The 12,453-nt window shown below is 48.2% G+C and overlaps 1 protein-coding gene across 1 annotated transcript in view; it reads right to left on the bottom strand.

The window, feature by feature from the left end:
• The window catches only part of LOC103265695 (urea transporter 2), a 61,079-nt gene extending 49,277 nt beyond the window's left edge, over positions 1–11,802 (bottom strand). The window contains exons 1-5 of the mRNA XM_021715161.1: positions 11,653–11,802; positions 10,015–10,195; positions 8,487–8,676; positions 4,428–4,556; positions 9–22 (exon numbers count right to left, since the gene is read on the bottom strand). Of these exons, the coding sequence (XP_021570836.1) occupies positions 9–22; positions 4,428–4,556; positions 8,487–8,676; positions 10,015–10,195; positions 11,653–11,802 (664 nt within the window). The remainder of the gene's footprint in view (positions 1–8; positions 23–4,427; positions 4,557–8,486; positions 8,677–10,014; positions 10,196–11,652) is intronic.
• Positions 11,803–12,453: the final 651 nt, after the last annotated feature.

Genomic DNA, 12,453 nt, shown 5'->3' with positions numbered 1-12,453 from the left:
CAAGGCACTAGACAGCACCGGGCTGGAGATGGGAGAGACAGAGGGTTATTCACTGGGCTCATCCTGAGGGTTACACGTCTCATCAGCTCTGGCCACTGTGCCATGCACTGCCCCTCTCCTGGGCAGAGTCATTTGGTTTCTTTGAGACTACTGGTCTGCTCTTCCTTTTTTGTTTTTATTTTTTTTAGAGATGAGGTCTTGCTATATTGCCTGGTCTTGGGCTCAAGCAATCCTCCTGCGTTGGCCTCCCAAAGTGCTGGAATTACAAACGTGAGCCACTGTACCCTGCCTCTACTGGTCTGTTGATCAGAGATTGGGAATAAGGTGTGCAGTTTAAGCTTATGACTTTGAGAAATAAATTTTAAAAATATTACAACTTATTTTGAATAAAATGCTTTATAAAGTAAATTAAACACTTCATTGTTTCTTAAAACTAAACAAACTGCGAGCCCTACAAAATGCGAGCCCTACAAAATGTCATGTACTGTCTTTGGACTATCAAGGACTATTGTCTGGGGCTGTGATGACATTTTAGAAGTCTACTCTTCGAGGGGAAGGCTGCCTTGACATGTCAGTCAGTTGCAGGCTTAGACTCAAAAAATAATGAGAGCTACTTGGGCACTGCTGGGGGATGTTAGAACCTTCTTGCACCCCCTTTGCTTCTTCCTTGGAAAGAGAATGGACTTTGGAGACAAATGGAGCTGAGTGCAAATCCTACCTCACTCCTATGCTTAGAGGCTGAGTGAACAATGTTGGGTAGCTGATCTTCCTAAGTTTCTTTCATCTGGAAGGGACCAGTCACCCTGGACACACAATACCCCACATCTCCTGCACTCGGTAGCTGAAGTCACAGGGTGCAGTTGAGTGGTCAACCTTTAATGAATGGTCGTGAGTTTCAAACAGGCATTGGAGGCTGCCTCCAAATCCTCTAAATACTCCTCACAAATGACTCCCTGAGGTGCTAAGACAAGCCTTCCACATTTACACCTTCAGCCTCCTGTCTTTGCTGTCTGCTTCCCCTTCGTCTCAACGGCCACCTGGCTTTCCTCCATTAAGAACATGGAAATGACAAAATGAGAAATACCTTGTGTTTCCAGCCATGAAATCCATACCCTGCCTGCCTTCTTCCCATACACGTTGCCTGTCTACCTTTCCCTGATCTTTGGATCGAATCCATCTCAAAGACCTCACTCCTGTGTTTTCTCCTCTCCCTCCTGCTGCTTCAATCTCTGCTTTTTCTCTGGATCATTCTCATCAGTATTTGACATGCTCTAGTCTCATCTACCTTAAACACCCTTCCCTTTTAACTTGATGTCCATCCCATAGAGGGCCCCATTTCTCTGCTCCCCTCCAGGGCAGCATCCCTCAAAAGGGTTGACTGTCATTTCTGTCCCCAATCTTTCTGCTCTTAGTCTTTTCTAAACCCATTCCAATCACACGTGTCCTTGTTATACCAGGGAAGTAGCTCTTATCCAGTTCAACAATGACATCTATCTTGTCAAGTCCACGGCCATTCTCTGGTCTTTTCTTTTCTTTTCTTTTTTTTTTTGAGTTGGAGTTTCACTCTGTCGCCCAGACTGGAGTGCAGTGGCCGCTTCCGGCCACCGCTGCCTCGACCTGCTGGGGCTCCGGCGATCCTTCCGCCTCAACTTTCCAAGTAGCTGGAATTACAGGCATGCGCTACCACGCCTGGCTGATTTTTTGATTTATTGTAGAGATGAGGTCTCGCTGCCCAGGCGGGTCTCGAACCCGCGGGCTTAGGCAATCCACTCACCTCAGCCTCCCAAAGGCGCGGGATTACAGGCTGAGCCAACGAGACCGGCTCTCTCTGATCCTTTCATTTGACAGATGAACCCACCTACTATACTGAAATATTTCTGGGCTACCATGACTTGGACATAGGTATCCTCTTGCCCATTCTTTTGCATCACCTTCAGTGGTTTCCCCCTCTCCTGCTGGATATTTAATGTTGGAAGAGCCTACAGCTCTGTCTTAGATCTTCTCTCTCTTTTTTTGCCTTCTCTTTTAAGTGATGTCCTTTAGTCCCATGGTGGCAAGCTTCTATGTGCTTCTGCCTTCCAAACCTTGACCAGATTGCTCTGTTCCATATTCATACATCCAATTGCCTCTCAACATCTCGACTTAGAAGTCTCAAGTGTCACGTGTCCAAGGAGAACTCTTGATTTGCTTCCCGTCTCCCATCTCTAATCTGTTTTCTTCTTAGTCTTCTGCTTCAACCCAGGCTCTCAGGAAAATTACAGGTGTATGTTGAATTTTCTTTCTTTTTTCTTCATATTCCACCACCTTGCAGCAAGTCCTGTGGCCTCTGTCTTTCTTAAAATATACCCCAGACCCACTCACCTCCCGCCATGTTCATGGATATCACCCTACTCTTGTCTCTGTGGGCTTTTGTTGTGAACAGTTATGGGTTATCGTAGCAGATGCTTCTGGCACCCACTCTTACTTCAGTTAAAATTCATTCTACATGCTGCAAGCAGTGATTGGTTTACATTTAAACCATATTCCATCATTTAACACCCTTGAACTCCTTCCCATCACAGCTGTTGTAGAAACCAAAAGGCTTACTGGGTCCCCAGGGAGGGCCTGGCCTGGCTCCCATCTCCTTGCTGTCCTCCCCTCCTGCCACTCCACCATCATTCTCTGAGCATCTGCCTCACTGGTTTTGTCTGTTTCTGGAATGCATCACACGGCCCCAGCTGGAGTCTTTGCACCTGTGGCTTCTTCCTGGAAGATCCTTCACCCAGATCTTCAGAAAGTAGATGTCTTCATTGGGTGACAGCACTGATGTCCCCTCTGCAAAGTGACCTTCCCTGGCCACTCATGTCTGAAATCACCCTCTGTTATTTGCTCTGTATTACTTTCCTCAAAGCTCCTATCACACTTGGGAACGATCCCTTCTACTAACAAGTATGTGAGTTTACATCTAGCTTTGCCCAGAGGAATCTTAGCTCCATAGGGAAAGAGACTTCTTCTAGTTCATGACTGTTTCCAACATCCGGAATTCTCCTTGACTCAACAAACAGTTCCAGGCACTCAACAGCTATTTGTTCATTGGTTAAATCTGGACAATGGCACTGCTAATACCATGGCTTGAATTTCAAGGACTGCATGTGTGGATTTGTGAATGACGGCAGGCCAGAGCTCAGCCCAGGGTGGGGTGTTCAGTGGCTTTTGTTCTTTAAATTGAGATGTCGGGTGGGAAGGCACTAACCTCTCTCTGCCACCCAGTGAAATGTGGCTGAGGGCTCTGTCTATATAGTGATAAACCAAATCTATGCAAATAAAGAAGACACATGCTCCTTTCCCCATGGGACACATGTGGGACATTAAGAAAATCCCTACAGAAATGACGGCCTGAGCGTTTCATCCCAGTGGATTAAGAAAGAAACCCTAAGAAGAAAAATGCATTGCCCAGAATGCTGAATGTAGTAATTTATTTGCAAGCACCACTAAAAAGTAATGAAACAGTACTTAAGCTAAATTAAACTAACCGATTTTAGTAACTCCAGACTTTGAAACAAAAGAAAGACACTTATTCCTTAGAGATGTTAAAAATAAATCACTGTATCTGACTTATTGCCGAGAACAGGAGTAAACCGTCCTGAGGGGAGTTGAGAACAGGTGGTGTGACAAGGGCATTCGGGGCTGGGGACAAAGGTTCACCATTGCAGCAAGCACCCCTGAGGCCCTGGGATGCTCCACAGACCTGCTATTGATTCACATGAATTAGATGGAGTACACCCTGACCTTGGGGAATATTTGCTCCTGACTCCTCTCATCATGACCTTTTATTTCAATGTCTTTGGTCTGAGGTGATTATGCAGCGTGATCTCAACTGATGCTTCTAGTTCAGAGATGCTGTGCTTTACATAGAAACTCTCTTTTCCGAGAAAGGTTTTGCTTCTACGGCAACAGAGTGTCCAGCACTTAAGACTTGGTTAGGCCCCATAACAGACGACTCCCACGTAACCCGGGGTTCAGTAGTACAGACAGGATTCAAAATCCCAGCATGAAAAACTTTTACAGAGTGTATACAACCTGGGGCCTTGGCCTTCCCTTCTGTGGACAGTGGCAAACATACCCTGCTTAGCACCGCTTAAGCCCTGCTCAGCACTGTGTCTGGGATGTAGGACACTACAGTCCATGTCAGCCTTTATGATGAACCTTCATTCAAGGGCGATCATCAACACGGCACAAAACACATGGTCTTTAAATAATCCCCGTGCTCCATATCCTCAAATATTCTGAAACGACACCTGGTGGTGCAACAGAATGCATGGGCTTTCACGGTGTCACGCTAGACTGGCCCAGTGATGAAGATACCAGGCTCCTGTGTGTCTGCCCCATTGTGAGACAAGCACCTTGGGGCCCATGGAGCTGTGAGCAGAAAGGGCACAGCATCTCACCAGGTCATGGCTGTGAAGGTCACAGGAAGCAGCAACCACCAGTAGTAGTCTAGCTTGTCTGAGAACACGGCCATCAGCAATCCCACCAGCATGCCGTTGTAGCCGTGGAGTCCCGAGGCGATGGCGGACCTGGGGGTGAAGCAGAGTGACGTTGCATTTGGACTCAGCAGGGCTTATTAGGCTGGTCCCTCCCAGTGCTCTGAGTAGTGAGAGGCTGGATTTAGAGGATGCCTTTAGTAATAGTACACGGGACAAAGTCAGTTCACTCAGTGACAATCGGGCAGTCACTCAGCTGCCAGCACCTTTCTAGACGATAAATATATACACACACACACACACACACTCACAACTCTGTCTTCACCAAGAAGACTCTAAGCTTCACAGGGAGAGGCACTTCTCCTTGTTCATAGCTGTTTCCAATACCCAAAATTCTCCTTGCACTTGACAAACAGTTCCAGGCACTCAAAGGCTATTTGTTCATGGGCTAAATCTGGACAATGGCACTGCTGATACCATGGATTGAACTTTAAGGACTGCACGCGTGGATTTATGAATGGCAGCAGTGGCAGGGCAGAGCTCAGCCCGGGTGGGGTGTTTGATGGCTTTTGTTCTTTAAATTGACATATGGTTTTGGTACACACACACACACACACACACACACACACACACACACACACACACACACACACACACATCTGGTTTTTATGCCCATTGCTTTAGGTGAGCTAAGGAAAAATGGTTGGCCAGTGTTGGTGGGTTGGGGGTGTTGGAAAACAAAATGAAGGTGCCCAATGGCTGGTTCTTCCTGTCGACAATGTCCCTTGGAACTCTTTTTTTACTAAAATGTTAGTGGCTTCTGGTTTTTGTCATCAGAAGGAAACCCCCTTCTGTACATCCCCTCCTGACTGACCATCAAGAATACAAAATTAGGTTCAACTCCCATGCTCAAAAGACCTTCATGAGGACCACGTCCCACCAGGGTCTGGAGCTACTGTCTTGGGCTAGTGGGGCTAGGAGTGGGGGCATGGGTGGCTGAGGGATGGCAGGTGGTGGAGGCTGTGACTGGGGTATGCAGCTGTGCCAATGGCTCACTGTGATTGGCAGTGAGGTTGTGGCTCCTTAGAAGACATGCGAGGGTGTTGTGTTGATGGCTAGAGCTTTGAGCCTGTTGTCTAGAGTAAGGCCCTGACCTGTCAGCAAGGATCCTGGGTCTTTTCCAGGTGTTGTGGTAGAATATACATTGGCAATGGACTTTCTGTCCTGAACATGCTTAGAATGTAGCAGAGAGAGAAGATGTAGGACACAATTAGAGAACAATCCAGTATAGACCCCGTGTGTGTTCTGTGGTTGTTCAGTGAGAAAGGAGGGTCCAGAGTATAAGAGGGGTGATTGGGAGTGGCTCCTTGAGGGAGGAGGGAGTCAAAGGAATGGTAGGATTAGGTGAGACAGGCAGAAGCCATAGAAAAAGAACATGGTGCATCTGGAGGCCATTCTTCTAAGTGAAATAATGCGGAAACAGAAAGTCAAATACTGCATGTTCTCATGTATAAGTGGGAGCTAAACACTGGGTACACAGAGACATAAAGATGGGAACACCAGACACTGGAGACTTTTAAAAGGGGGACGGGGTAGGAGGTAAGGTTTGAAAAATGACTATTGGACACCACGCTCACTATCTGGGTGGCAGGCTCAGTAGAACCTCACCAACATGCAATACACTCAGGTAATAAAACTGCACATGTACCCTTGAATCTGAAATAGGAAAAAAACAGTATGCGACTCCTCTTTGAAGGTATTTCTAAAAAGCGAGCTATGGTTTTGGTACCCTTGCAGAGTGGATGGGCTCTACACATAACAGAACAAAAATATTACATAGATACCATATCGATTTTGATCTTTCAGTTTATTTGTTGGTTTGATTTATTTGTGAAAATAAAGTCGCTTTATTTTCAGGTGGGATACACCAGAAGTCAGGAACCACAGAAGCAAATACCTCATGGGGGACGAGGGATGCCTAGTGAGTGCTAGGCAATGCAGGGACCATCAAAGAAGGTCTGGAAGCCAAGATGAGGAGCTAGGTTTTTATCTGCTGCATATTTATTGTGAATTCTTAATCAGGGTGTCCGAGAAGATGAGGCAGGCTGGGTGAGCCTCTCACCTTGTAGAACTGAAGCCCCAAAGTGACTCTCCAAATGGCTTGGCAAGTTTACCAGTGGGTGAACGGTTGGGAGGAAACTTTGAGAAATAGACTGGGCAGAAAGGGCCTTGAGCTTGTTCTGGCTGGGCTGGAGACTGTAAAGATGGGGATTCTGGGACCAGGAAGGGAATTGCTCGCCAGAGGCCATACGGCTAAGAGGACGGTGACAGGACAGAGCCCACCTGGGGAAATTGCAGCAAGGGTGCAGGAGTAGGGCCTGTCTGTGGGATGACAAGGAACAGGGGGGCCCATGCATCTCACCTGCCAGACCTGCACTCAGAAGGACTCGGCTTCTTGTGCATCTGACCTCAGTGTGCTGGGAGCGGACAGTCCCCAGATTGCTTACAGGCTCCTTAGCAGGGCCTCTGTCATGAGGGGATGTGGACCGTCAGGAGCCCACGCTGGTTAGACACCACCAACTCTCACTACTCCTGCTGCTCTGGGTCCACCTACGGGTCTCTAGCCACATGGGCCCTATAGGTGCCGGGACAGGACAGCATGACCTTGAGCCCAGAAGATGCAGATTCTATGTCACATCTGAATCCTCCACCCACCTCTCCTTCCAACCTCCTTTTTCTCACTCGCAGTCACACATTTTATTTTTATTTATATTAGAGTTGGGGTCTCACTCTGTTGCCCAGGCTGCAGTGCAGTGACACAATTACGGCTCACCACAACCTCGACTTCCCGGGCTCAGACGATCCTTTTGCCTCAACCTCCTAAGTACCTGGGATTACAGGTGCACGCCACCATGCCTGGCTAATTTTTAAAAATTTTTGCAGAAACGAGGTCTCACTGCGTTGCCCAGGCTGGTTTTGAACTCCTGGGCTCAAGCAGCCTTCTTGCCTTAGCCTCCCAAATTGCTGGGATTACAGACATGAGCCACCATGCCTGGCCTAGGAACACATTTTATATTATGACCCAGTTCTCTCTCTATCTCACACACATAAATGAAACAAACATTTCACCAAATGCTATTTATCTTGACTACCTATGAATTACTCTAATCTGCTTTATTTTATTCTATTGTTATAACTTTAGAAAATACTGTTGGCAATGTGTTCAGGGTCTGCAAATGGGTGGTGACCCCAAAATTGAAAACTACCAACATATGGTATCACCCAGTGTTTCCCAAGCTCCTCTGACCATCAGAAGCATCTGGGAGGAACTATTAACAATAAGCCCCCTCCTCCAGATACACTGACTTGGAATCTCTATGGTGGGAAGGGGGAGGGGCTGAAACTGTATTTCTTAACAATCCCCCCACGTGATTCTGGTCACTGGGAAAGTTTGGGAACCATTGGAATGATACATGGCAAAGTCTGAGGAAGTGGCCACGGTCTGCAAAATGTGAGTTTTTGTTGTGACTCAACTTTGCACACCTGGCTCCTCCCCCACACCCACCCGGACCTTCTGCTGATCCATTTCTTCCCCCTCCAGACCTCCCCCTGCTTCCCCCAACACTGCTTCCCTTCTCCCATCTGCATATGCGATGTTTCCACTTCCAAAGCAGCCAAGACTCAGTGCTGCCTGTCTCCTTTGAACTCTACTATATACGGTCTTGTATTATTCCGAGACACGTGTTGTCTGTTAATCTTGCCTCCCTCAACTAGAAGGTGGGCTCCACGAGGAAAGAGCAGCTCTCAGAGGGAATGTTTCCAGAAGGCTCTGGCTCTACCAGAACCAGACACTGTCACTTGCTATGAGCGGGATCAGTTAAATTCTGCAAGGACTGCCATGACCTGCTCAATGTGAATACTCAGGAGACATGGGCTCGTTGGCAGGAGGAGGTTGGCAGACCCCTTAGGTAAATACCTGTCCACCCCATGCATCTTGCCAAGAACCCACAGGGAGGCACCCACCTGTCCTGGCTCAAGGCGAGGGCGGTCAAGGTGGAGACCGCAGCCCCCAGGGCCCCAGCGATGGTCCACCAGGGATTCTGGATCAGGAGCCCGATTAAGATGATGAACCCGCTGAGAGGGTTGTTGACGAACATCACCTGTGAGGTCCCCCTCAGGACCCAGTCCATGAACTGGAGGGCCAAGTGCTTGTCTGAAAGACACACAGAGAGCCGTCAGCGGAGCCGGCCTCCGTGCCCTGCTGAAACTCTGGTTGGCATGGCAACCAAGGCAAGCAGGGATGCAGAAGCCAGGACATCTCTCCTCATTTAGCTTGGCCAGGGGGTGGGGGCCGAGGGGTGGAGGAGTGAGTGGTGGAGGGGGAAGGCTGGCACCCAGCCCAAGCCTCTGAGTGGCCCAGCAATCATTCTGCCATGGGTGGTAGTTTTTGTCGTGTAGACTGAGGCACCGTGCTGAGACCAATTTAACGCCGTTCCAGACACTGGCTCGGTTAGCAAGGAAGCCCCAGGAGCATTCCAAGAGAAACTTATTGGTCTAGAAGAGAGGGCAGGGAGGGAAGGAAACTCTTTGTGTGGTGCTGTATGACTGGGTTGAGGGCTGGTATCTGTGCAGCAAAGAAAGCAGCCTTAAGAAAAGGAGCTAAAAAGAGATGGTTTTAGCCCAGCTGTGAAAATCAGTATTGAGTCAGGGCCGGGAGGAGGCCAGGTGTAGCAAGGGGCATTGTGCTCACTCTCTGGTTTGGTTTCCAGGACAACCTGTGCAGGTGATGGTGGGGAGGTGCTGGTGGGAACAAGGAAGATGCGGTGTCCCTTGCAGCCTTTAGTTCAGGAAGGAGTTAAGTGGAAAGGACCCCGAAATTTTGGGAAGACTGACACCAGTGTTTTCTTGGCACATGGTAGACACATTATCATTGACTGTGCAGTGACAGGGGTGGGGCCATCTGGCTTGCTTGGGAAATGGTTTCCTTGTTGCTAGTATGGTTGCCTTACTTCTCTTTTATGTGGGAATGGGCAGTTTATGAAGAACTAAAATCAGTAAAAGGCATTTAATTCTTTTTTCTTCTTCTTTGAGATAGGGTCTCACTCTGTCATCCAGGCCAGAGTGCAGTGGTACAATAATAGCTCACCACAGCTTTGAATTCCTGGGCTCAAGTGATCCTTCTGCCTTAGCCTCCCAAGTAGCTGGGACTACAGGCATGTGTCACCATGCCCAGCTATCTTCAAAAATATTTTGTAGAGGTGGAGTCTTGCTATGTTGCCCAGGCTGTCTTGAACTGCTGGCCTCAAGTGATGCTCCCACCTCGGCCTCCCAAAGTACTACGATTATAGGAATAAGCCACTACACCTGACTTGTGTTTACTCCTGAAATGGTCAGAATTCCAGGTCTGCAGGGTACATAATACCCACCTGGAGTCAATTCAGGGCTGGAGCCTTCATCATTGGTGGGTGAGGAGGCAGTTTCCTTGGTCTAAGCCAGAGGGCAGGCTGTCCCCCTGGCTGGACCCAGCTGCCTCTTCCCGGCCTTTGCCTACCTCTCATCCAGCTCCGGCACTCTTTCATGTCGCCGGTGAGGTAGCCCACCGCTTGGAAGAAGCTGATGCCTCCTCGGCCTGCAGAACTCCGGTGGGCTGCCCCGCTTTCTCCCCTTCTGCCCCTTTCACTGGGCTTTTCGATTTTCACGATGTGGCTGTCTTCATTGGATGACCGGAGATCCTTTTAGGAGAAGCCAACAAGGTGTCAAATATCACAGTCTTCTGAGAGCAAGAGACTTTGGGGTTGAAGGGGAATGTCAGGCTTTTCGATAAGACTAAAGAGTCATGAGACGATGGGTGAGACGCAGGTTGTTGCTGTCTCGTGCCGTCTCGAGTGCCCTGTGCAAGCCCGTTCTTCCCAGGACAGCTGCGTGTCCTTTAGAGCAGGGCTTCTTAACATGGTGTGCCACAGGTTCCTCTGGGGGTTTGGTGAAGCCCATGAATGGCTTTCCAGGGTAATGTGTGTAAATGCAAAAATAAAATAAATAGGATCACAAAGAAAACCAATTATGCTGAGATGCAGTTGTCCCCATGCTAAACCAATGGTGACGTGCCTATATGTGGCAGGCCTAAAGCCTACTATAAAATAGTGATGAGTGGAATATATGGAACCCCTGTCCCTGAGTCTGGACATCTCTGGAGGCCACCCCAGCAGTCTTGTGTCCTTCTCCTCTCCAGCGATGACCAGCCAGTCTACCACCCAATGGTTGTTTTTTAACAAAGGCCTTTCCCTGAAGACAATAGGTAATTCAAGGGATCAGGTTTAAGGGGAAAGATGTCAGAGTCTGGTTGGAAAACTGATGTGTGAGTGTATGTATGGGGGGTGAACCCTAAAAACCCAGAATTACCTTTTGTAGGGCCGGCCCCTTGTAGGGTCGGATTTCCCTACTAGGTGAGTGTTCTAGCTAGTGTAACATCAGTGTAACAGCTAGTGTTGTTGTAAGAAGCTGCATTTGGCTTCACTGAATTTTTTTTGGAGATTCTTTCAACATGTTTGCCCATTTCATGATGGGTGATTTACAAGTGCACCTGCCCATACTGCACTGAGTATTTGGCAGTTTTTGACCAAACCACAGCTAGACCCCATGTCTCACCCTCCCTATTCACCCGATCTCGCCCTGAGTGACTTTTTTGTTTCCCAGGATGAAAATGCCCTCAAAGGGAAACATTTTGCTGATGTGGAAGAGATGAAACAAAACACAGCAGAAACACTAAAAGGCATCAAAACTGACGAATTCAAAAACTGTTTTGAGCAGTGGAAAAAGCATCTTGACAGGCGTATGGCATCAAATGACAAGAACTTCAAAGGTAACTGAAGTTTAAACATGCAAGAATAAATACACAATTTTTTATAAATAAATTTCGGGTTTTCTTGGGTCCCCTTCTTTGTATTCTCAACTTGCCCTTAAGTCATGTCTCACACAGTGGGACCCATCATGGGTGTCCTCATATATTGACTGGGGCAGACTCTCTCCCAGGCAGGGACAGTCTCTCTTTTCTTTTTTTAAAGCAGGATTTATTGAGAGGATAGAAAAGCTCCCACTGTGGGAGGGGACCTGAAGGGGTTGCCCTTGACAGCCTCTTTTATTCTCCCTCCGCCTCCCACCTGGGAACCATCCAAAGAGGGACATTCCTCACCTTCTCCTCTGGCATTTCCAGGAGAGGCAAAGCTGGGTGGGTGTCTTGGGGACTTGAGGGCCAGGTAGCACTGGTAAACTCTGCCTCGTAGCGTTTGTATCTGCTGGAAGGGGGCTCTGGCAGGAGAGGGCTGCTGTGAGTGTCAGACATCTCTTTCAGGGGACAGCTGCTTATCTGTCATGCGACTGGTGGAAAGGAAAGAGATGGAGCTAGTGAATTGGGATGGTCTATGGATGGGACTGAGGCTGTACCGAGACGTCAGGTGTACAAAGACCATCCTAGGAGTTGAGCAGTGACACTCGTGGGATCTGCTGTTCTTGTTGCTTGTGCTGCCAGAGACGATTGGGACCATTTCTTCACCTGGATGATCTGTACCTTTCAAAATCCTCCCATTCTTCCAAGTCCAGGAGAAAGTTCATTTGGGTTATAAAGATTTCTCTGACCACTTTGTTAGAATAGCAATATCTCTTTTGTTCCTGATCACTGAAATATTTTTTCTCTACCTTTCATATTGTCTATTGTACTTTTTTTTTTGAGTTGGAGTCTCACTCTGTCACCCAGACTGGAGTGCAGTGGCATGCTCCCGGCCACCACAGCCTCAAAGGATCGCTGGGCTCTGGCGGTCCTTTCACCTCAGCCTTCCAAGTAGCCAAAACTACAGATGCACACTACCATGCCCAGCTAATTTTTGATTTATTGTAAAGACGAGGTCTTGCCAAGTTGCCTGAATGGGTCTCGAACCCGTGCACTCAGGCAATCCACTCACCTCGGCCTCCCTAAGTGCTGGGATTACAGGCTGAG

This window comes from Carlito syrichta, unplaced genomic scaffold (assembly GCF_000164805.1).
Source record: "Carlito syrichta isolate Samal-C Ts95f unplaced genomic scaffold, Tarsius_syrichta-2.0.1 Scaffold306762, whole genome shotgun sequence".
NCBI lineage: Eukaryota > Metazoa > Chordata > Mammalia > Primates > Tarsiidae > Carlito > Carlito syrichta.
This window is presented reverse-complemented; position numbering and strand designations above follow the sequence as displayed.